The sequence below is a fragment of the Drosophila innubila genome, chromosome X, assembly GCF_004354385.1.
Source record: "Drosophila innubila isolate TH190305 chromosome X, UK_Dinn_1.0, whole genome shotgun sequence".
In the NCBI taxonomy this organism is placed as follows: domain Eukaryota; kingdom Metazoa; phylum Arthropoda; class Insecta; order Diptera; family Drosophilidae; genus Drosophila; species Drosophila innubila.
The window spans coordinates 2,362,498-2,388,720 of record NC_047626.1 but is presented as its reverse complement, the minus strand read 5'-3'; the positions used below and the strand labels follow the sequence as shown (position 1 = coordinate 2,388,720).

At 32.0% G+C, this 26,223-nt stretch overlaps 2 protein-coding genes across 3 annotated transcripts; both read left to right on the top strand.

Annotated features, from left to right (window-relative positions):
* Nucleotides 1–205: 205 nt before the first annotated feature.
* Nucleotides 206–11,252, top strand: LOC117794162 (A-kinase anchor protein 1, mitochondrial). Of its 2 annotated transcripts, none has more exons than XM_034634673.1 (5): nt 206–563; nt 5,571–6,830; nt 7,720–8,110; nt 8,179–8,312; nt 9,649–11,252. In XM_034634673.1, exons 2-5 carry the CDS (start codon nt 5,592–5,594, stop codon nt 9,715–9,717), a joined length of 1,833 nt encoding a protein of 610 aa, XP_034490564.1. In that variant the 5' UTR covers nt 206–563; nt 5,571–5,591; the 3' UTR covers nt 9,718–11,252. The 2 variants fall into 2 exon arrangements, with proteins under 2 accessions (XP_034490564.1, XP_034490565.1); XM_034634674.1 differs by lacking the exon at nt 206–563 and adding an exon at nt 3,978–3,994.
* Nucleotides 11,253–15,253: 4,001 nt separating this feature from the next.
* LOC117793474 (sodium-dependent nutrient amino acid transporter 1) lies at nt 15,254–25,118 on the top strand. The gene is made up of 9 exons (XM_034633786.1): nt 15,254–15,619; nt 19,843–20,029; nt 20,096–20,447; nt 21,415–21,789; nt 21,848–22,214; nt 22,285–22,384; nt 24,149–24,325; nt 24,442–24,536; nt 24,603–25,118. The coding sequence occupies exons 1-9, from the start codon at nt 15,521–15,523 to the stop codon at nt 24,780–24,782; spliced, it is 1,932 nt and encodes a 643-aa protein (XP_034489677.1). The 5' UTR covers nt 15,254–15,520; the 3' UTR covers nt 24,783–25,118.
* The last annotated feature ends 1,105 nt before the right edge of the window (nt 25,119–26,223 follow it).

Below are 26,223 nucleotides of genomic sequence, written 5' to 3'. Positions count from 1 at the left end.
TATTAAGTAGATATTTAATTGCAAATGTCTGCTTTTTAAAATAGTTGTATGGGACTTATAAGATTTAAAAAAAATTCAAATCAATACTTTTGAAAAATATTTATATCGATTGCTGATATATTTCATATCGATTACAACGATTACAGTTTGTTACAACCCGATTTATGCATGTGTTGCCATTCAGCGCGAGTAACCAAATTCACATGCGTTTTAGCTGTTTGTGCAAACATTTCAGACTGCAATTCCATATGGAAATATAATTATAAAGTGACTTTAAAAAAAGCGTGCATTTTGATAAACAAAACGTGATTGTCGCATTGTGTTGTTTTGATTTATCGGCGTGTGTGCGCAGTGATGGCAACACTGTATACGCCGGCCATGTTATGATATGTAAAAGGTAGACGTAGACACGTGTTTAATTCGTGCTGCTTTTTTGTACGCTCAAATTTAGTGTCAACCAAGTCATAAAATAGAAGTGAATATATTCAAATAAATACAATTACCGTCAACGCAAATTCAAAAGCAATACAATACATAATTAATTAACCCACTGGTCTCAAAAGGTAAGCGCAAATTTGACCACGCGGAACATAACCTACTACTAACTACTAAAAACAGTTGCCAAAACACTCGCACACTACCAAAAAAAAGAGGAGCAAGAAAAATGGTGTCATATTGCTTTTTGTAATACACGTAAATGCAATATTGTTAAGTGTATCAAAGTTTAATTGTACAATTTCTGGGATCCTTTTTCTGTTTTGTTGTTGTTGTCTATTTGTGTGCGTGCATTTGTGTGTGTGTGTTTGTAAATGCAAAAGAAAAATGCGCAACATAATCAATAGGTGGCAACTCCTTGTTGTTGTTGTTGCTGTCGCTAAAAACATGCGGCATTCAATTTGTGGGTGTGTGTGTGTTGTCATAGGATGAATTCTGGATAAATTGGCTCCTTTATTTACTGCATATGATTACACAATGAAAATGTGTTGTATGTATGCAAGTGTGTATGTATGCATACATAACAAAGCATACATAAGTTTATGTATGTATATGTTAATATGTATGTATGTTTGTACCTACCATGTCAAATTTGTGGCTGAGTCATTTCAATATTTGTATTTTTGGTGTAGATTCTTTGTAATATTTGTATTATTATTATTTTTATACATTATTGTGTTTTTGTTTTTGCTTTCACTACGCCATTCAGTCAATTGTTAAATAATGCTACTGATAAGCCAAAAACAACAACAAACAAAACAATAAAATAGAAGCAGAAAAGGAAAAAAAAAGAAAAACAGCCAAAAATCAAAATATCAGACATTTTCACGATTATACAATACACAGCAACGAAATGCCGCTGTTGTTGTTGTTGCTGTTGTTGTTGAGCATATGATCGCCAACCACGTTGCCAAGATTATGGCCAATGTATTGTTGTTGTTGTTGTGGGGCGGGGGAGGTGAAAGGCATGACAAAACCGAGTAAAGCAGATCGGCTAAGTGTGTTTGTATGTGTGTGTATTGCACCTGGTTTCCCTTTTAGTGTGTGAGTGCGTATATTAATAGCAAGACTGAGAGGGCACTCTCTTTAATGCTCTCCTTTTGCTCACGCACTCTGCTGGCGCCCTTTGAAAGCTTGTGTCTATGTGCAGCAGTGCTGCCAATTTAGCTATTTTGCTTATTCAAATTATTTTATAGCTAGTTTTGCAATGTTCGATGGCTAGAAATATTTGAAAATTGCCATTTGTCGGAAATCTCCAATAAGTTCAAATGAATGGGCTTTTTAAATGAATGATTGAAGTTATTCATCAACTTTATTTTTCATTTTGCATTTGGTCAGCTTAAATTTTATTTTCATTATATCCATACTAAATGCTTAAAACGCATTTTACACATAGTTCATATTACATGAGAACTGCATATATGAACTAAATGACTGCTTTAGTTCACGACCCAAAAATGAACGTGTAAACTCTTTCAGCGAATTGAACTTAAAGTGACAACTCTTATGTGCATGTGTGTGTGTGTTATGTTTGATAACGAGTTAAATTTAATGCGTAGGCCTTGGATTTAAGCTTAAGCTGGTTTTGTGCTATGTGCATACATAAATATAAATATACAATATGCGCATTTACATACATTCATACATATGTTTATACGTTTTTTTGATAATATTGATATTTGTAACTTTGCTTTGCAGAAAAACGTGTGTGGCAACAATGCAAGTTCAAAGTCAAGCGTCAGGCAGCAAACATGTTTGTTTTGCATACACACACACATATTCATAGTCACATACACATGCATAAAAATTTATAAATTTTTTTACGAAATTTGCGCTTTACATAAAGTGTTAAAGCTCCTGTTGTTGTTGTTACACTTTATTGACATGTGGCAGCGCCGTTTGATTGCGGCTCCTAAACATTAACATATGTATATATATGTATGCGTATGTATATCATATGTAAATGATGACAGCTGTTGGCATCGATTTTTTCAGCTGTGATCTCGATAACAACAATGTATCGCACAGTCCCAAATGACGATGACTGACCTTTGTGCCAATCGGAATGTCTGATTAGAGCGTTATCAAAAAAAGCGTTTGGATCGCATGTGACGAAACAATTTTACATTCCACAAGTACATACATATGAATGTCGTCTAGTTTAATAATAAACAACAGACAGACAAGCACACACACACACTAATACACGCATACAGGGCAACAGGTTTGATAGAAGAAAAACAAAAAATAAAACTGACATTTTAATTGGCTTATTGAAATGCGCCGAAGGGCGCGCTCTCTCTCTCTCTCGCTCTTTCGCCTATCCTCACACAGTATGTTTGCTGTTGTTGTGTTGTCCAAATATTAAATCAACACATTCTCATCAGGGGTGCTCCAGAAATGTAAAACTACCGAAAATATATGGGGTCTTGGTTGGTTTGTAGTTCTGGAACACCGCTGATCAACAAATAGTTGGGGTATTCCTGAAACAGATACTGATTAGATTTGCATGTTGTGAATTAAAAAAAAAAGCGCGAAAATACAAAATAACAAAAGAAACAATTTTTCTAAGACTATTTTACAGAGCACTAAAATAAGCATAAATTTATTTATGAATTTGCATTTTGAAATTTATTCTGGCCAAATTGCACATTTTAAACAGCTGATTGTTGAAAGCAAAATCAAAATAAAGTACACCACACTAAATTAAAAAAATTACTATTTACTTACTTTTGGATTTCCATATTTTTTTGAACAAAATAAAATTTAAATAAAATTTTGTTTTAGGAATACCCAAAATATTTTTTTTGATTTTGTATTTTTATTTTGATCACTTTGTAAGGCTGTTGACACTGCGTTTGCACCTCATTCTGTTGCCGTGGCATGTTGTTGAGTGTTTGACTGTTTGAGTGGGTGGCTGAGTGGTGGGTGGATTGGCAACAGTTGGCAAATGTCTCAAAAGTGTTGTTAGAACAAATAGAAAATGCTAAGCAATCACACAAATCCGTTTTTTTGGGGGGCAAAGGGGAGTAAAACGCACACACACACGCACACACACAATCTCACACATGGCATACGCCAAAAAAAAGTACAAAAAAAAAGACGAAATACTGTTGAATAGATAGATAGATAGTTTCCCTTTGTATATCGAGGCGCTATCATCGTACGGATAAGATACGCACGGATACGGATACGGATAATAACAAAATCTCGAATCTTTTGACCGGCATCAAATTTGTTTTTGCCGCGTCAATAAACGAATCAAATTATGTAAATAAATAATAAATGAAAATAAATTACAAATAAAAATAAACTTAGAATAACTACGAGACATTACGAAAAATTGAAAGAAAAAATTTTACAAAAATACAAAAATTAATACCTCACGAAATTGTTGTATCCTGCTAAACGAATCAAATATACATATATATTTTATTTATTCAATTTTTTTTTGACATTTTGTGTGCGTAATATTGGAAAAGTGTGGGAAATTTAAAAGGTGACGCTTACAAACCTTATTTGTTTAGTTATGGTTGTTGTTGTTGTAGCTGTTCTAGAGCTTAAGCTTATTGGCATTATTTAATATTTTATTCATTTTTGCTACGTTTGTTTTGTAATGATTTCATAACAATTGCCGTAAGCGCAATGCTTTTTGTTGTTGTTTTTGTTCTTGCCAAAAGCTTGTTGTTTTTGTTGTTATTGACACTCTTCACACTCGCGCCAGAGAGACGCACTCTGCTCACATTCTCTCCCTTTCTCACCAGTGCTGCCAGCTCTTCAGAGGCCCGAAAAAGCTATATCAACATTTATAAAAAGCTTAAAAAGAAAACTCTAGGTAATCTGTCAGACAGCCTTTTTAACTGGCTTTTATAAGGTTGATTTTATACATTCCATATATAGAAAAAAAAGGCAAATAAGGAAGCAATTCCGACCTTGTAAAGCATATGCACTTTAGATCATATAAAAAAGTTTGTATGAAGATCAAGATCTCAGAGCTAGAAAATCCAGAAATAGGCAGTTTACTTAATTTTTTAACTATCATTTATTTTTATAAACAAAATTTAAAGAAAATCCTAAAAAAAAAATTACTAACAACAATAAACTTTAGTAAATAGCTATAGTAAATTACAATATTTCTATTAGCTTTATTTGAACTTACAAAAATAACTAGAATTCCCGACATCTGCCATTCTACAATTTGTTTGTCGCGATTTGAATTCGAAAAAACCTAAGTCTGGCTGCAAAATAGCCGAGTTGACAACACTGTTTCTCACACACTCGTTTTCGATCTGCTCTCCTGCTCTCGCGCTCTCTCTCTCTCTCTATCGCTGAGTAGCTTCCGCGTGGCATTCAGTTTTGTTGCTTTCTTTGCACCTCATTTGCTCTCGCTGCGTCTTCGTTGTTGCTCAAATGCTTTTCTATAATTATGTATTGTTGCTATAAATACGCAGTCACACACACACATACACACAAACAGACGCAATTGTGGATGCCAAATGGGTCTCGTGATGGTCGACACCAAAACAAACTGTAACTTTCTGTTGCATTTATAGAAAGCACACAAAATGTGTAGAATTATCTATGAGAGAGCAATACCAATAATAGCAACAATGTTACTAAGCGTTCAATTAGCAAGAGAGAATGAGAGAGGGAGCGGTAGTGGGAGAGCATTGAGAATTAATCGATCAATAACTTGCAACCACAGAATTGTCTGGCAACAATTGACAGATCAGATTTTCATGCATATGTGGCAGCACTAGATGAAATTCTTTTTAAATATCGATAAATTGTTTTTGGTCCTGTCAACATTTTGTTGTTGATAGGGTGTTGCCAACTGTTTACGCCTTGCCAACTAACATGAACTTTGACGTGACAATGTGAGTGACTTGTTTAAATTTACACTCTCTCGCTCTCAATTTGTTTCGATATTCTCTTCAGTGTTGCATTTCGTTTTTAAATTAAATAATTTTGAACGATAATTGTCATGTATATATAAATGTTTTTTATTTTTTTTTTTTTTTAAATATATTTTAGACTTTGCATAATTAATATTTTTGATTTGCTTGCACTTTCAGATTCTCCAATATTCAGCGAAAATGGTATCCGGTCGTCCTCTACTCTATTTGTCACTGCCCGGTGTAGCATTTATACTCGGCGTCTTTTGGTTTCGGCGTAGAAATAAAAATCGTGTAGACAAAAACGATGACGATGCCAATGGAAAAGCAGTTAAAGAATCGGCGGAATCGACAATGATAACACAGCGTAAAGTCACTCAAAATGGCAAATTGCCCACTGTGCATGGTAATGGAACTGTCAGCAAATCGATGAATATAAGCGGAAGCGGAAACACCGGAGGAGGATCATCGAATAGTGCCGAAGATAAGGAGAGTCCCAATTCGATGCTGTATGGTAAATCGGCACCGATAACAATCCAAAGCAATGGACGCGCATCTCCAGGGAATAAACAACAACAGCAAATTGATTCGGAAATGTTAAAATCCAAGATACAAGATGCCGAACACAAGAAACTCTGCTCAATCGATGAAGATTTTGAGAATTTGTCATCGCCCCGGGATTTGCCCGATTCGATAAATAATCGCGTATCGTTCTACAACAATCGCAAATCGAATCCAAAGGCTGTGGAACCTGTGGTGATTAAGGCCACGCGTACACCCAAAATCTCACCAGAGAATTCATTTCTAGAGAGCAAATACACGAAATTGGAGAATGAGCAGAATAATAATTGTGAGGAGATCAAAAAGGAGGAGACAACAACAACAGCTATTACTTCGCCAGAAGTATCGAATCAGAAACAGATACAATCCACAAGTGTTGTGGAACAGCAACAGGATCCAAAACAGATGAAACAGCTTGAGGAGCAAACAAAGATTACGGATTTGGATGCGGATGGCAATCAGAAGCGTAATGTGGATGCGGCAAGTCCATCGTTGAGCATTTGCAGTGTACAATCGGGTGATTCCGGCAAGGGATCCAGCTTGCCACGCTCCGAGGCAACGACTCGGGTCAAGACCACATATGAATTCTATTTTCCCAATAGTCTAATCGGTCAATTATATGGCCGCAAACGTTCGTTTATCAATCAAATCAAGGCGAAAACATTGGCAAATGTTGCACTGAGCAAGACACGTTATTCCACATCGAAATTGCGCATCTGTACCATTGAGGGCACCGATAATGAAATTGATGCAGCCCTGGCAATGATCCGGCAACGCTTGCCAGCCAGACGCTATCCAAATTTCACAATGCAACGCATCCATTATGCGCTACCGCAAACCGTAGTTCCTCTTTCGACTGAAAGCCTCCATAACCTCCAAGTGAGTTTTTGAATTGTGTGTACAGTCCACTCAAAACATGTGTGTTCCACTGTAACTGTATCTGTATCTGTATTTGATTGAGGGTTTTATGCCCATTGTAAACTGTCTCTGTCTACGCGCGAGAGAGAGCGATAGAAAGAGGGAGACAGAGACAGTTCGATAGCTGTATGGGCATGTTGTTAAATCGTTTATATTTCTGATCGATAAATCTATAGCAATAGAACTATTTGTTAGTTCAGTTTTTGCAACAAATTTTGATTTATCGATGAAATGCAATATCCCTAATATGGCCAAAGAGAAAGAGACAGAGAGATCTGCATGGGCATGTTATATCGATAACCCATATGATATTGTGGAGAGAGAGTGAGAAAGAAGGGATAAAATCTCTTTGGGGTTAATGTTACATCGATAACACTCTTTAAATTGTGATACAATCAAATGATCGATTGTGGACCGATCGTAGGTTCAGTTTTTGCAAAATGTCAATATATCGATGCAACATAACATCCTTAATACTTCCATATATCTCAAATATATGTATATAGCGGAGATAATATATTTAAAGGAATGTTGTTGCATCGATAAAACTTTAAAAATGATCAATAACGCACCCCCAAGTTGAGTTTATCGATTTATCGATGCAATACAACATCCATCATATGACCATATATCTCAAATATATGTATATAACGTTAGACAGATCGATAACTCTTTTGAAGTGACCGATTGCAAACTAATAGAAAGTCTAGTTGTGCAGCTTATCGATTTATCGATGCAATAAAAAATAATGCCCAATATGACAATACATCAGGATCTCAAAACCAATAACAAAAGTGAACAAAAGTTTGATTATGTATCGATTTACGATTAACGATTTCCGATGTTACAGCTAAAACTGATCGAGGGCATCAATAACGATGTGGTTGTCAGCGCCGTGTTATCGGGCAATCATGTGTTCGTGCAGCATCCGCTGCATCCGTCGCATCCCTCGCTGCACGCACTGCAGAAAGCGATGTTCGATAGTTACACCAACATGGAGGCTCCACAATTGCCGGGTATCGAGATCAGCGCCGTCTGTGTGATGCCGATAAATGGCATTTGGTATCGCGTGCAGATTGTCGATATCGATAGCGAGGATGAGGAGCGCTGTCTGGTCAACTTTTTGGACTTTGGCGGCTACATGAATGTCAGCTTTAATTTATTGCGTCAAATTCGCACAGATTTTATGGCGCTGCCCTTCCAATCCACTGAATGCATACTGTCCAACATCGAGCCAATTGGTAAAGGATCACATTTTGAAACATCATAAATACTTTCTAAAACTATTAATTATTCATTTGTATTACAGATGGTACCTGGTCGGTCGATGCGGCCGATATCCTTAACAAACTAACCAAAGGCATTGTCTTGCAAGCACAAGTCGCCGGCTACAACAGCCACAACATACCAGAAATCTATTTATTTGCTTCTCTAGGTCCAAATGTAAGTATATAGAAATTGAAATAAGAAATACGAAGAAGGCTTCATACCAGAGATTAAAATCGTAATCGAAACCGTACCGTTTAACCGGTATTTACCGATTTAAATTGGCAACCATAAGTATAACCCTAACCGAATATAAACAATTGTATTATTCCGAAACCCAAAAACCAATATTCAAATCGAAATAACCGATAAGTAACCGATTATAACGGTTGGTTTCGGTTCAATCAAACATTTAATTCAATTTTGTATATTAGCTGCAATCATCGGTTTTCAAACTAATTTTGACTTTAAATTTGAATATCGATCATTTAAAAACTGAAATAATATCGGTATTTTGTAATCGAAAACTACAAAAAATCGGTAACCGTTACGAACATTATGGTAAAACTATTTCTTCAGATTCTAAAAAATTTAGATTATTTTTCGACTTTCTTTTTACTAAAAATTACTTTTTTGCTTCTTAAAATTTGTCAACACTGAAAAACTGTAAGAGAAATACTTCAATGTTTTCTCGACTAATTTGAAGGACTGATAGCATTATTATTTGAACATGTTAATATTATATTTGGTTGCAAATATGCAATAGTAGTATATGATATAGTTATCCAATTTAGCCCAAATCTGGTCAGGATGTACATAGAAAAAAATATAAATTATAGACAATTTAAAAGTTTGGTTCACGTATCTCCAGAAACAATCAAGTCTTTCAATTGTTATACATTTTGCGGAATAAAATTATTGTAATCGTAAAGGGTGTTGAAACGAATTAAAAAGAGATGGCAAGCATTAATGAAATACTGAATCAGAATGAGAGAGCAATATATTATTGTGCTTGTCACTCTGCGCCTATTAAATGTGATTGATTGCTGTGGTTAAAATTAATTATCAACTATAATTAAACGAATTAGTTAAAATAAATTGGATTTTAATTTGAAAATAATCCATTTGGAGTGTCTTAAAACTTAATAAAGTTTAATTATTACTTAAGACATTTTTATTTGCCAAAAAAAAATAAATTAGGCTTATAAATTTATTGCTAAAAATTATGCAAATACATATTATGTATTTTAAATTATAATTATTACGCTCATTGCGTTATAATATAATGAAATAAGGTAGCCTGTACATTCTAGTAAATGAATTGCAGAATGTATTGTTTATGATAATAATATGAGAGTAATATTATTAGATTATATTGTAAATTCGTACAGATTAAGCCATGTATTCAAATCAATGTTAAACATGCAAAAAATGTTTTAAAGAGATTTAATACAAAACTTAATCGTACTTCGCTTTATAATGTTTTACTAATTCCATTTGAATTTGATTGCAGAATGTAATTTTTATCAATAAGGAACTGGTCGCCAGAAATCTCGCCAAATGGGTGGAGATGCGTGACTAACAGACTTCAAAAGGAACAAATTACATATAAAACAACTAGAAGAAAATTCACAACTACAACAACCAACAGCAACAACAACAACAACAACAATAAGAAGAAGTAAAGGAAGCAAAAGAAGAACAAGAAGAGCAACTTTAACAGCAGCTAATATAAAGCTTGAGTCCCAAAATGCAGAAATGCCAAAACAATATGAGAAAAACTACAATAATAATAATGATGATAACAAAATGCAAATTCAAGTTGTAGAACGCGACTGAGCCTAGAGCCCGTATTTAATATATAAATACAACACACACACACACACACATGTACACACACATGTACACTCACACACACACACGCATTATACACACCCAACCATACACACACCCATATCCAAATTCACACCACTTCCACATACATACAATGCATACATATTTAAATGTTAAACCAATTGAAATTGAAACGATGAAATTGAGCCAGCGAATTGTTTGTTGAGATCCTTTGCTGATCTCTAACTAACTAATAAACTAACTAACTAACTAATTAATTAATTAATTAACTAATTAATTGACTAAACTACAACTGCATAATCGTTGCAATGTGTAGATTCCTAAGGGGGGGAAATATTAAAACATGCTGAATTTGTTCAGCTGTGTTATAAGTCATTTGCACTTTAACTAACTAAAACATTAACAACAATAACAAATTCTCACACACACACATGTACACCTCTACACACACACACACCACGCTTAAGATATTACCATACTCAGTTAATAAGTAGTAATATTTAGTGTAAATACTTTTTTTTTTTTTTTAACTGTCGCAACGTTTCATTTTAAAATAAAATGCAACTCTCAAAAATACCACACAATTTAAAAAATAAAATAACATCATTTCACTTGTACATAAATTACAAAGCGATTTTTTATGCGATTTGTTGCAAAAAAAAAAAAACGAAAAAAAAGAACATTTTTTACATTTTTGAGAATGAGTTTTAGATGTTTTTATAAATATTATTATTTTTATATTTACTCAATCCATGAAAAGTACAAGCAAGTGTATTAATATTAAAAAAAAAATATATAAAATATGGATAAAAGAACAAAAAGCGCCCTTTAAATGATTAATTAAAAGCAACAACAGACAAATCGATGGAAATTCGTGAAACATATTGTATGCGATTTATGTATATGTAAATCCCCCTAAAATTACATCCTCCTACCCCATAACCCTCCATATGCGTGTGTGCTATTGTTAAAAATAAAATAGAGCTAATAATATTTCAGGCAGTTATGTAAATACTAAAGAAAAAAAAAAAACATACAAGCAACAAAAGCAATTTGACACAGCCAACAACAATAATTGTTTACAAATTTAGCAATATACATAAACCTCTATAAAGAACATAGATATATGAACAAATATATATCTTAAACAATTGCTTAAACTCTGCGAGAGAGAGAGAGAGTAGAAAGCTTAAGAATAATATCATGCCTTTTGTAAATGTATTTCAAAATGAAGAAACAAAGAACACAAAACGCTTTCTCAAACTAACAATATTTGGCGCTAATCAACACTGAAACGTGTAGAAGAAGAACAGACAGCAATTATATATGTATATGTATAGATGTGCTAAATTGAGAGCAAAAAAGAGTTGAATAATTGTGTGTGGAAAGCAGTTTTTAGTCGATTTGTTAGAATAAGCGTTACATATATGTATATGTATATCGTATCATACATACAACCCACACTCACACACACACACACACTTAAAACACAACATGCTATATATTTATTCAAGAATTTGTTTTAATTAATTTGATAAAAAACGTACAAGTGATTGATGCTAATTGATATACTAATGAGACTTGTCGTGTAATTCTATTCTCTTATTATTTTGTTTGATTTTTTACTCAAATGGCTCACGCAAATAAACAAAAATAAAATAAAAATATACAAAAAAGAAAAGAAAATACAGAAAGAAACTAATTAAAGTAGTGCAAATTTTTTTTTTTGTAGATTTGTAAAGAGTGCGGCGCTTATTGAATATTGTTTTTTAATTGTCTGATTTTGAAAAAGAAAATAATATAAATATAAACTTATTATATAGTATATTATTACATACTTATGTGTAGCATATATTAATTACTTATTATTATTATGATTATTATTATTATTATTATTCTATGATTATCATTATTATTATTATTATAATTATACGCAAGTTGTCAACGTTTTTAGTGTTTTAATTACTCGATGTAAATTTTTTCACTTGTACAATTTGTTGATAACTAATTAACAGACACACACATACAAAACACACATACATACATAATTACAATGCATAAAAATAACATGATGTAGAGCACATATGAAAAACTAAATTTAACGTCTAGTTATCGTGTTTATTTCTATTTTTTTTTCGTTCTTTAATTTAGTAATGCTGAGACGATAAATACAAAATAAGAATTAATTTATAGACACATTCAAGTGAAAATAATTTACAAATTTAGCTATTAACTAAATTTAAAATTAAAGCAACTATATTAAAAATAAAACTACTGAAAATTTAAATGTGACTTTTACTTTGTTTTGTGTTTAAGTTTTATGAACTGGTTTGGCAGGGTATGCAAAGGTCGGATATTTTCACTTGCTTTTCAGATTGCTTGGACCAAATTGTGCTGATTTGGTTTTATTGCTTAATTCAGCTTCAATATAAATATATTTAAAAACTAAAATTTTATATTGTTTAAGTTTTAATGTGAATTTAAAAAATAAGTCTTTAAATTAAATTTCTATATCTTTGACATTAAAAGATAAATTCATTTAAAATTGGTAATATTTATTTATAGTTAATAAAGGAAATAAATATAGTTATGTATAAATAAATAAGTGAGTAAATATATCTGTTATCTGAAGTTAAATGTCTTGTGCCCTATTTTTAATAGTCCACTAAAGTTTTGCTAAATTTGGCATTAGGTTTAACGTGAAAATATCATTCAGTTGGTTATCAGATCAGATATCTTAACTAAACTTTGAAAAAAATGCACTTTAGACTTAAATAAAATCAAAAATTCCGTTTAATGATTTTATAACTGTTGTATTCAACATTTCCCGACCTTCTACAGTATTATTATTATTTGCAAATCAATGACGTCTAAACTAATCTCACTCTATAGATATATTACTTGATTATACACATAAATATCTTAGTCGGAAGCGTCACATGGCAAAAGTGTTGGTCTCATAAAATTTTATATTCACTTATACCGTCAATTAATTGCTATGTTAGGGACTTTTTTCCCCAAGCTTGGAATGGTAATGCCCATTGGAAAAAGAACTTGTACGTGTCTAGAAATATTAACATATTTCTCGGTTTATACCCGGTTCTCTAAATAAATATTTATCAATTTATTTATTATCAGCAGGGCTGGGAATATTGATAATAATTTTAAATCAACACCTCTTAACTAATAAATAAAAATATTTTTATATTCTATCAATTTTTTGATAAAGTTAGTCAATCAAATTAATTAGTTACTGAAGATGAAAAATCTCAAGTTAAAAAATGCTTGAGTATAAAATATTAAGTAAATAATTGCTAGAGTAAACAATATTTAATAAATATTAGATGGAAATGAAAAATCCCAATCAAAAATATGCTGGTAGGAAAAGTTCCAAGTAAAATTATAATGATAAGAATTATGTGAAGTAAATTCGGTTGGAGCACAAATCAGTAACAGTAATAATTTACTGTATGTTTGATTTTTCAAGCATTTCAAAACTCAAGTGGAAAATTTCAACTATAATTACTTATGATCCAAAAAGTAATAAAGACAGAATCAAAGTTTATTTTGAAGTCAATTATTTTTCCCTAAAAGATTCGACTAAGTAAAACAATTAATCAACATAAATTTTTAAACTGTATTCGCAGCCCTGATAATTAGCTGATTTTTAAATAGGTGTCAGTAAGGAATGCAAATTTAATGAGTGCTAATTATTATTACTCATTACTCATGCATGTGAAATTGCAATCAATGTTGAAAACTCAGTGTCATATTTTCCACTCAAACAATTATATTTTGACTCAAATTAAATTTTTCAGCTTGCTGCTGATTTCTGTTCGCCTGGTGAATTGAACAAATTTAGCTAGTTTTATTCCTTAATGAATGGAGTAATTAATATGCAGTCTGTACTTATTAAATTGAAAATTATTTTGATTTCTAAATAAGTGCATTTCTTTTAGATTACCTTAATAGTTACAATACTAAAATATTTGTCATATTTTAATAATTCATTATTGAAGAGCTACAATACTCAAATATTTGTTATATTTTATTAATTAATTATTTAAGAGCTGAACATAGGGATCAGCGGTATTTGAGTAAAAAACTTGGAAACTCCAAAATTTGTTATGTTAAAATTTTACCAATAGCTTTATTGCCAAATAGTTTAGGAACATGTAGTCCGAAGTTTTCAGAAAGTTTTATGATTGAAAATGCGTCAATTGAAGTTTTCGAGGGCCTTCAACAATAATCCCAATCAACATATAGCACGCTCAAACTTGTACTCTCTCTCTCTTTCTTTGCTTGCCTCTCTCTTGCCTCTCTCTTGCATTCGCTCTCTTGACAGTTGTCTCCACAGATCACGACACGAGAGTCAAACGAAGCGTAAGCTTCGATCGGCTGTTGTGGGCGTTGATGATCGTGTTGATGATAATGATAATGATGATGATGATGATGACATTATTAAGCACATTTTATCCGTCGAAAGTTGTGTGCTACTCATAAATGTTAGACGTACTACGGCCCGTACATGTGCTTTTAACTGCACCTGCATCTGTACTTGTTATACCCGGTACTCGTAAAGAACAAGGGTATATTTTATACAAAAACAAATATAAATATATCATGATGATCAGCATCAACGACGAAGAATATAACTTGTAGGACCAATCGTATATAAAATATTTCAATACATTTAAAAATTAAAGAAAGATATTTCCTGATTATAAGCTTATGTTTATTGTACAATAATCCCTTTTCTTAAAATTGTTTGAAATTAAAAAAAAATTAAGACAATACTATATTAGAATTTAGAAAAACTAGGGATCGCAAAAATTCATATTTTTATATTTTTTTAATCAACAAATTCGATGACAAGGAATACACATATATAGAATAACACCATAAATAATTATTATTTTTTTTAATTTGATAAAATTAAATTGAAATTTATGATAGCAGGCGATTTTTATAAAATTACTTAAAATCAATGATAATTTTCAATTAAGAAAATTCTTTTAGATAATCATTTAACCATTTTTATGTTAGTTTTCTTTTAAAATATAGCTTATAACGATTACGTTCCGTGTATGCAAAACATTTGTGAAATGTGTGCAATACATTTAAGTAGAGTACCGGGTATTTGAGAGTCGGGAATGGGAATATAGCATTAGTACTTGTACTTGCTACCAGCTGCTGTTGGGCAAGTGCTTGATGGGTTCTTAAAGCGCTTCAAGCCCGGGACTGTCTCAGTTCCAGCCGTGGCATTCACGGCATCACAACGCGACTCCGGACACGGCCTTAAAAAAAAAATTGTGTGAGCCTCACACATTCAGTTTGTGTATTTAATGGTACTCAGTCAAAAGTACGAGTACTCACAACAATAATAACAATTACTTGGCAAATTTGTTATTAAATTTGTAATTTAATTGAATGTGCGGCAGTGCAGAAAATCAAGTTAACAACCACATTAACAGTAATAGATAAAAAATTCAAGTAAAATAAATTTATTTAATTAAATTGGGCCTTGCAACATGGAATTGAAGACAATGCCACAGCAGTCTAACGGGGCCAATGGCACCTCCAACAACAACAACATTAACAACACCAACAACAGCAACAACAAAACAGACGTAAGTAACATTTCCGCATGTTCCGCAACCCACCCTACCAGATGGTCTACCCCTTTTGCAATTAGCCAAACGTGATTCGTCAGTTAAGTGATTGGATATCAGAGAGCGCTACAAATATAACATCACTAAGTATATGATCGTAACACTAAAAATGTTGTTTTGCTAAAAATATGATTTTCTGACGTTCTTTTCTCTAGAACAAATTATTTAATGATTTTTATTATATCTTTATATAGACCATCAATTAAACGCAACTCTAGTTTAATTGTAGGCCAAGGGACCAACGATCCATAAAACGAATGTCTTTTACACTTTATTGGCACTAGATACTAATACTTATCTTTGAAAAAAATAGTACAATATAAACCACATACAGTATCCAGATCTGGGCAGATTGTTGTCGAGCCAAGTGCAACAACAAAAAACGAGTTTGCCTCGGGGCAACACAAATAATATGTCAATAGGGTTTTATTGGTGCGCGAGGTGTTTCCCAGAGTCATTATCTAATAATAATTTCTATAAGTTTTTCATGTACATTTAGTCGTAAATACTAGCTGCTTTCAATGGAGTCTAAGCGAATTGAATTGATCGTTGAGTTAGAAGATCGTCATGATCTTGAAGATCAATAGAGAAACCATGCGATCTTGTAGATTGTTAAAAGATCGATGGAGAATTTTTAACTGATCTAAGCGTAGATCGTTAATGTCTTTCAAAATTGTTGTAGAATGGAATGAAGTCCAGTCGATCGTTGAGTTAAAAGATTAGAATGATCTTGAAGATCTGTGTAAACTGTTCATAGATCAATAGAGAAACCATGTGATCTTGTAGATTGTTCATAAATCGATGGAGAAAAAAACCGGGCTTTAGATCATTAATAGCTTTTAAAATTATTGTAAACTGATCTGGTTAATCTAAGCGGTAGATTGTTAGATATAATAATAATTTTATTTATCTAACCTACATTAATCGAACAGATCTTTGTAGATCATTGAGATCTTTAAAAATTTTAACGTTTAAAAAGAATCTAATCTTCATTATCTAGGTATGTAGGTCGTTGATATTTATCGCATGTTTGTTGATCGTAGAATGAACTCTCTGATCTTGTTGATCCAAAAATATGTTATCTGTGATATTTCTTTGACTGGCATTCAATGATTTCAGCTCTTTTGAGTTATATCTATGTAGATCATCTCATAAAATCAATCTGATCTTGTGATCTGTGTAAACCAATTAGATCTATCTAATCTAATCACATTAGATTAATGTAAATCACTTAAAAGATGTTTGTACTACGTCTAATAAAATCAAACAAATCTCTTTACACAACATGATCGTTGAGATCTAAATGCAATTATCCATATAAACTCAAGTTGTAATCAAATATCTAATCAAATATTCTCAAATCTGTCAGCGATACAAAAAGAAAACCCAGACGAAACATGTGTTTATTCAATAATAAATTCCATTTCCTACTATACAATTGTTATTTGTTCTCTGGCATACTTAATGATAATGAGTAATACCATTTAATTGTATCTCGTTGTCTGCGCAGATCGTTTGGATCGCGAGAATTAAACGAGCATCTGAAGTCGTGAAGAAATTGGGTTGTATTCGTATTATTGTTTGATAAAGACAACTGGTTACAGGTCTTTTTCGGTACATTCAACTCACATAAAAATAAATATAAAAAGAATAATACGAATTTTGTAAGATACGCATGAAATTTGTTCAGTTATTTTTGTATATTAATTATACCTTTTTGTAAGTGACTTAAAATTGAAAATTATAAGTTTGTGGAGTTTTTTTTTTTTTTTTTTTTTGTATTTGCTACAAATTTAAGTACAGAGTATTTACAGTGGCTATCAGCTAATTTAATCCAATATTTATTACCCAATTCAGATAAAATATATGTCAAAAATTGTAAGTAAAAATATGTTGATTGAGTTTAAATATTAAGGAACAAATGTGAAAGAGAAATTTATTTTTAACTTGTAATAAATAAGAACAATGGGTCGAATAAGCTGAGTGGCCATGTAGCTGGTCTTTTGATAAAGCTGGAACTAAGTACAGGGTATCTACAAGTCTTGCACACTGGGCTAAACAATTGAAAACATTTTCGCTAACTTAAAAATAGCGAGACATAGTTTTGTTTGAACAGACCGTGTATGGGAAAGTGTTATTTAAAAAGCTGTTTAAGCAATAATATATACTACCAAAAGTGAATTATTAATAATTAATATAAAGTCTCTCACAGGTAAACTCGATAAGTTTATAACTAACTCGATGTGGCCAGTCACTAAATTGAGTTGAAATGACATTTGTAATTGCAGTCTGACTCTGAGTTCTCGTATGAGTTTGAGTTTTGATTCATGAACGGGTTTTCACAGCTTATGCAATGCAAATGAATGTGTTAAACCTAAGTGCAAATATTGCCAATCCGTTAGAGGGCACTTCCTATAACTGGGGGAATTACTGTGAATATTACACGTACTAGAATAATTATTAAACTACAAATATATTTAATTGTGATTGTTAATTGACGTGTACATTGTTTTATTTTTATAGCCAGACAGCATGCATATTGAGATACATCTTATTGTTTTCCCCACAATTTGTGGTCAGTTTCTTTTTTTAGTAGTTCGCTGTGAATAAATATATTCACAGATATGATCATATGAATATGAATGTCTGGCGTTATTCACTAATTACACAGCATTAGTCACAATTCAAATATTTTAAGTACTTTGAAATTAGTTTTACTCAAGTTCAAGTTTTATTGTAAGACAACTTTTTCTCTGTTTTTCTGCGCTTATCTAGTTTTATTTTGTACTTTTCCCCATTTCCGTTTCTCTGTTTTCTTATCGTTCGTCCGCCTGTCACGCGCTTTCCCATGTTGTCGCAAAAAAAAAAAAAAAACGAAATAAAAATCGGTTTCGTTATCTTTTATCTAGATCATAAATCCAATTTCCCAATAATTCAACTGCGATTTATTTAGCCAGCGGTTAAAGCTCCAATTAACCTGAGTTTGGTAGTAACAGGTTGTAAAATGTTTATGTGCAGCTATTAAATGTTACAATATTGTTAACAAGATAAAAGATGAGCTCATTTGTCACCAAGTGGAAGAATATTAAAAGTCCATATATCAAAAAACCAACTAGCAATTTGTTTAACAGTGCTTTTTTCAATTTTTTTGAATTATTTGATATAATTTAACAGCTTAGTTTAACTTCATGTTAAATATGTGCAATGCAGACTCAGTTTAATGTTTACTTTGTTATCTTATCGTAATCATAAATCCAATTTCCCAATAATTTAGCTGCGATTTATTTAACCGGCGGTTAAAGCTCCAATTAAACTGAGTTTGGTAGTAACAGATTGTAAAATTTTAGTGTGCAGCTATAAAATGAAGAACTATTTTTAACAGGTAGATGAGTTCATTGTATTGACGCACAAAAAAGTTAACTATACATATTTATGGTCCATTTAACTTGTCACCATGTCGAATGTATCATTTATATTTATATCCCAAGTCTCTTATGAAAATAGATAACTTATATATCTAAACATAGTTAAAATTTATAAACATTAATTCAATTTTTTTTTCTAAAAATTATACAATTCAGTTTATCTTCATGTTAAATTTGAACAGTGTTGCCAGACATACGGTTAACAAATATGGCAGCGACATTTCAAGCCACTTTTTCGATGAAAACTTTAAGCTTGTCATTGAGGTGTTGCCACATTGTAGACATGGTGTTGCCACAATTTAAAAAAATACCCTATCATAATGCGATTCATTTAAGAAAATAACTCTTATGTAATAAAAATAAACTGCAAGTGTTTGTTATAAAATTTTAATGCCAAAGCTTAACAACTCTTGTGATATCGGAGGCGTTATATTAACTATCTTTTGAGATTAGAGATTTATGAACTTAAAGATCATTTCAAGATTTACATAATAATCTTATCTTTGCCAGAGATATGCATTTATATGTCACATATATTTCTATTTTTGGAACATTTCAGTGTTGGGTAATCATATGTCTTATCTAGGCATATTTGTAGTACCAACAACATCAACTTGTAGCATAAATATTTATTTTAGAGTCTGGAGAATCATCATGTGTAAACATTGCTTAATATATCATGCATCATCAAGATGTGATCAGTTTGACTAAGTGAATTTTTTTTAACAAAATTATTATATTTCTTTTATTTTGTAGCATCATGAGAAGGAGGCACAAAGTTCGGAGAAGGAGCGTACGAATTGGTCAAATAGTCTGGAGTTTCTAATGTCTTGCATTTCGGTATCCGTGGGATTGGGAAATGTCTGGCGATTTCCATTTACGGCCTATGAAAACGGAGGCGGCGCCTTTCTTATACCATATATTATAGTGCTCTTTCTGATCGGTAAGTTTATAATTTTAATATATTGAAATACGTAGTTGACCTTTATTTTTTTTCTTATCATATTAGGCAAACCCATGTATTATCTGGAGATGATCATTGGACAGTTTACGAGTCAGGGCACGGTTAAGATCTGGTCAATCTGCCCCTCGTTTGTGGGCGTAGGCTATGGACAGGCCTTTGGATGTATCTGTATTATCAGCTACTACTCCTCGTTGTTGGCATTGACCCTGTACTATCTATTCGTGTCCTTTCAAGCCGAGTTACCCTGGTCCTTTTGCCGGGATGATTGGCTCAATTGTGTTAACTCTAGTCCCGAACAAAATGCTCGCTCCTTGTTGAGCAATGTCAGCTCCCTGATAACTTCGGATAACTCAGCCAATACTACGAAACTGCAAAGCAGCTCCGAACTATATTTTCTGTAAGTATAAAGTATTTATAAATGTACTGGGTATCTACAAGTCGAGCAATGCTAGCTTAAACTGAAAAATATAGATAGGATTTCAACTTACATAATATTTAGGAAATTGAAGGTTAAAGCAGCTTGAAGAATGGTGAAAATGCACAGTGATCGATAGTATGGTAAAAATTGTATATTTTTTGATGGAGAATCAAATTAGACGCCAAATACGGAAGAAACTGATATTTCGCAAGGAAATCTGATCAGATTTGACAAAGTTATGACAGTTTGAAGTTTTTGAAAAACTGTAAAAAGTATCATAAAAATGGACTGTGATCGAGGTTATGAAAAAAATGGACAGTGATGAAGAAAAATTATATTTTTAAATTTTGATGCAGACTTAAAATATAGGTAAAAACAAGATTAAAATGACATTCCGAATGAAAATAGGTTGAGTTTTGACACAGTTATGACAGTTTGAAGTTTTTGAAAAACTGTCAAGGGGAAAGTATCATAAGAATGGACTGTGATCGAGGGTATGAAAAAAATGGACAGTAATGAAGAAAAATTATATTTTAAAATTTTGATGCAGACTTAAAATAGAGGTCAAAACAAGATAATAATGACATTCCGAATAAAAATAGGTTGAGTTTTGACACAGTTATGACAGTTTGAAGTTTTTAAAATACTGTCATACAGTGTTGAAAAATTCACTTTTTTTTTATATAAATTTGAGAGTGCTTAAATTTGTTAAAACTAAACGAAAAGAAGGAAATTGTAAGTTTTAGGTCGAAATTTTAAATAAAGAGTGGATGGTTTTTAAATAATTCATAAAAATGGACAGTGTTGAAAAATTCACTTTTTTTATATAAATTTAAGACTGCTTAAATTTGTTAAAACTAAACGAAAAGAAGGGAATTGTAAGTTTTAGGTTGAAATTTTAACTAAAGAGTGGATGGTTTCTAAATAATTCCCTGAACTTTTGCAGCGATGTGGTTATCAAGGAGAAAACGGATATTTCGGATGGCATTGGTACACCCGATTGGAAATTAGCCATAGCGCTGTTCGTGTCCTGGGTTGTCATATTCCTGGTGATAATGCGAGGCGTTAAGAGTTCCGGAAAAGCGGCCTATTTCCTGGCCCTGTTTCCCTATGTGGTACTCTTCGCATTACTTGGCAGGGCGGTCACTCTCGAGGGTGCTGTCGATGGCATCGTCTTCTTCCTGAAACCCCAATGGGGTGAGCTGCTCAATCCCACCGTTTGGAAGGAGGCGGTGGTCCAATGTTTCTTCTCTTTGGCCGTGGGTTGTGGACCAATCATCATGTTTGCCTCCTACAATCGATTCAATCATCCCATTTACAGGTGAGATCTGAAATATTTCTTATATTATAAATGTTATATTATAATTATGTAATTTTAGGGATGCCATGATTGTTACCAGTTTGGATACATTGACGAGTCTTTTGGGTGGTATTACCATATTCGCCATATTGGGCAATTTGGCGCACAATTTACAGATTGAAAATATCAGGGATGTTATACGCAGTGGTACTGGCTTGGCTTTTATTTCCTATCCGGATGCAATATCCAAATTTCAGGCTGTTCCCCAATTATTTTCGGTTCTGTTCTTCTTCATGCTCTTTGTATTGGGCATCGGATCGATTGTGGCACTGCAAAGCACAATTGTGACCATCATTTGTGATCAGTTCAAGTCCTGGAAATACTGGAAGGTTGCGATGACCACCTCCATATGTGGTTTTCTCATGGGCTTGGTCTACATAACGCCGGTAAGATTCCTTAGAGTTCTCAACTATGTACGATCGATCACTCTATCGGATATTTCATTCATTTTTTTAGGGAGGTCAATGGATTCTTACTTTGGTGGATTTCTATGGCGGCACCTATGTGGTCTTCATATTGGCTATCTTTGAGCTGGCCGGCATTGTATGGATATATGGTAAATTTCGAAAACATTTTGACTTGTAAAGTTGCTAGGTCAAAGGACGGACCAACTTCAAACTGTCATAACTTTGTCAAAACTCATCCGATTGTGAAACGGAATGTCATTTTGATCATTATTTGGCCTTTTTATTCATTCTGCATTTAAATTTATTTAATTTTGAAAAAAAAATTATTTCCCTCTTAATCCTGGGTTCGATTCCAAGGGTCCCCCCTTTGAAATTTTGAAATTTCAGAATTTTAAATCTCAAGTTTATACTTTTAATCAACTCCTTATATCGAAATTAGTACAAAACAACACTTTAAACTTGATTTTGAGACCTTTCATTTTTTTGTAAAAATTCATGTCAAAACTAAGAAATATTTTGACTTGTAAAGTTGCTAGGTCAAAGGCTTGAGCAACTTCGAACTATTATAACTTTGGCAAAACTGAACCGATTTTCAAGCGGAATGTTATTTTGATCATGGTTTGGCCTCTTAATTCATTCTGCATTTAAATTTATTTAATTTTGGAAAAAAAAAATATTTCCCTCTTAATCTTGGTTCCGATGCTAAGGGTCCCCCCTTTGAAATTTTGAAAATTCAGAATTTTAAATCTCATATTTTCACTTTTAATCAACTCCTTATATAAAAATTAGTATAAAACAACACTTTAAACTTGATTCTGAGACCTTTCATTTTCTTGTAAAAAATCATGTCAAAATTATGAAATATTTTGACTTGTAAAGTTGCTAGGTCAAAGGTCGGACCAACTTCAAACCGTCATAACTTTGTGAAAACTCATCCGATTTTGAAACAGAATGTCATTTTGATCATGATTTGGCCTCTTAATTCATTCTGCATTTAAATTTATTTAATTTTGGAAAAAAAATTATTTCCCTCTTAATCTTGGGTTTGAAATTTTAAAAATTCAGAATTTTAAATCTTAAGTTTTTACTTTTAATCAACTCCTTATATCGAAATTAGTATAAAACAACACTTTAAACTTGATTCTGAGACCTTTCGTTTTCTTGTAAAAAATCATGTCAAAATTAAGAAATATTTTGGCTTGTAAAGTTGCTAGGTCAGAGGCTTGAGCAACTTCGAACTATCATAACTTTGCCAAAACTGAACCGATTTTGAAACGGAATGTCATTTTGATCATGATTTGGCCTTTTAATTCATTCTGCAAAAAAATTATTTCCCTCTTAATCTTGGTTTCGATGCTAAGGGTCCCCCCTTTGAAATTTTGAAATTTCAGAATTTTAAATCTCAAGTTTTTACTTTTAATCAACTCCTTATATCGAAATTAGTATAAAACAACACTTTAAACTTGATTCCGAGACCTTTCATTTTCTTGTAAAAAATCATGTCAAAATTAGGAAATATTTTGACTTGTAAAGTTGCTAGGTCAGAGGCTTGAGCAACTTCGAACTATCATAACTTTGGCAAAACTGAACCGATTTTCAAGCGGAATGTCATTTTGATCATGATTTGGCCTCTTAATTCATTCTGCATTTAAACTTATTAAATTTTAGAAAAAAAAAAATTATTTCCCTCTTAATCTTGGGTTTGATGTCAAGAAATTTTGAAAATTCAGAATTTTAAATCTTAAGTTTTTACTTTCAATCAACTCCTTATATCGAAATTAGTATAAAACAACACTTTAAACTTGATTCTGAGACCTTTAACCTGAAATAAAACCTTTTACCGAAATAGTTGTTTCGAAAGGTGACTTGATAAAATCTTAAATAATTTGAATATTTTTGCGATATTCTTTTAGGTCTGCAGAATCTGTGCGATGACATAGAGTTTATGAGCAATAAAAAGGTGTCGTTTTATTGGCGCATTTGCTGGTTTTTCTTTACACCTGTGATGATGATTGTGATTTTCATCTATTCCATGGTTACCATCCAACCGATCAAGTACAGTGAAACATACTTTCCGCTTTCGGGAGATAGTAAGTAAAAAACTTTATAAATTGATAATTTTCTGAAGATACATATTAAATTTTTTTATTAGAATTATTTTATTTATTTTATTTATATATTAATTTTATTGAAATATTAATTTTAGTTGCGGGATGGGTGCTCTTTGCCGTTGGAGCTGCCCAATTTCCACTCTGGGGTTGGTGGTACATCAGCACCCACAAACGTGGCAGTTTTTCAAAGGTGAGAATTACCATAAGGACTATTTTCATACATGATTTATAACCTTAAATCTCTGTCTATCCACAGTCCTTCATGGCTTCGATGAGGCCCAGTGATAAGTGGGGACCCGCCAATCCACAGATCCGACGAGATTGGCTCATTTTCAAGAGCGAAGCTTTTGCGAAACGGTCGGCTAAAGCGAAATCCGATAAGTTGGGATTCTTTAGGCAAAAACTGGTCAATCTGTTTGGCAACACCAGCGTCTAGTCAAGCCACTGAGATTAGTTATATTGTATTATGTATATATGTATTATATGCCTAGTTATAATCGTAATGCCAGCCTCAGCCTCTATGAAGCCGATGGTACTGCTCAGCAAAAATCTAATTGATAAACGATCTTAAGTCCGCTTTAAGCCCGAACCCTGGGTATTATAACCCACCCGATAAATCTTTAACCTTTTATTTACTATCATATCTTTTTTTTTTTTTTGTATTATTTGTACATAAATATTGTAGTTGTAAATCGCGTTGCTTTTGTGTCTTAATTTGTTGTAAAATACGTTAATTCCAATACTGTGCCGAAATAAATTATTTTTATTACAATTAAGTGCGTACTATTTATTCCAATCTTTCTGATTTAGATTTATATATTTTATGTGCAAATTTCAGCTTTCTAGAACTTATGGTTTGGGCTGTGCAATGATCAGTCAGTAAGTCAGGACAAAGAGCTTTATATATAGTAGTTTAAGGCCAAAATAGACTTTTATACCAAGTTTCATTAATGTTGCTTGACTAACAATTATAATTGTTTATATGTTATCTTCATCAAAATTCAAAAAATTTTGTATCCTTTTCTTTCACATTTAAATTTCATTTTATGAGTAAATAAATTAACTTTTTTAGAATGAAAATTTGATAAAGTTGTATGAATTTTTACTTACTTCTGAAAACATTCAAGGCAGTTGAAGATCCTCCTAGATTTAAGAGCATGGTATAATTTGAAAAGATTCATAGTACGAGGTAAATCTCGAATTCCAATTAAAGAAATAAAAACACACATTAAGGAATATTTTTTCATACAAAGCCCTTTATTATGTTAAAATTTTTCAATTTTTCTCATTAATTAATAATTTACAATTTTACTTAATTTGTTGCTGTTGTTGTTGTTGTTGTTGTTGTTCATGTTTTAAGGGTTATTCTTCCCACTTTGTTTTTCTGTAATTTGTTGTTGTTCATTTGTTTGCTTTTTTTTTTTTGGGGGGTGGGAGGGGGGACTGTGTACATTATAACAGTACATCAATTGATTTATGTAATGGGTAAATTTGCTATAAATAGTTGGGGGAATCCTTATGAGATAAATGCTTAATGAGCAAAAAAAAAAAATCAGATCAGTTTATACTACAATACATACATATGTATACAAAATAACAAATCGTAAATCTAATAAACATTCTTAAAAATTATCCCAAATACATATTATTTAATATTTGTTGTTTTAGTAATTGTTTTTAGTATTTTTTCCATTTTGTTTAGTATTTTTGTTGTGTGTACATAATCGAGAAAGGATTTTAACATCCTTTTTCATCCTTTACTCAACTTTATTTTATGCGTTTAAGGACTACATTTTATTTCTGTATGTGTGTGTGTGTGTGTATGGGAGTGTGAATGTATGGGTGTGTGTGTGTGTTGTTTTAGTTTGTGTTTGTTT

What these genes read in the sequence shown, in the direction of transcription:
- LOC117793474 (XM_034633786.1), top strand. Translation starts at nt 15,521, where the DNA reads ATGGAATTGAAGACAATGCCACAGCAGTCTAACGGGGCCAATGGCACC. An exon ending in TATAGTGCTCTTTCTGATCG is followed by an intron (nt 20,030 to 20,095) that starts GTAAGTTTATAA and finishes TTATCATATTAG; the next exon opens with GCAAACCCATGTATTATCTG. An exon ending in TTCAATCATCCCATTTACAG is followed by an intron (nt 21,790 to 21,847) that starts GTGAGATCTGAA and finishes ATGTAATTTTAG; the next exon opens with GGATGCCATGATTGTTACCA.
- LOC117794162 (XM_034634673.1), top strand. Translation starts at nt 5,592, where the DNA reads ATGGTATCCGGTCGTCCTCTACTCTATTTGTCACTGCCCGGTGTAGCA. An exon ending in AAAGCCTCCATAACCTCCAA is followed by an intron (nt 6,831 to 7,719) that starts GTGAGTTTTTGA and finishes CCGATGTTACAG; the next exon opens with CTAAAACTGATCGAGGGCAT. An exon ending in TTGCTTCTCTAGGTCCAAAT is followed by an intron (nt 8,313 to 9,648) that starts GTAAGTATATAG and finishes ATTTGATTGCAG; the next exon opens with AATGTAATTTTTATCAATAA.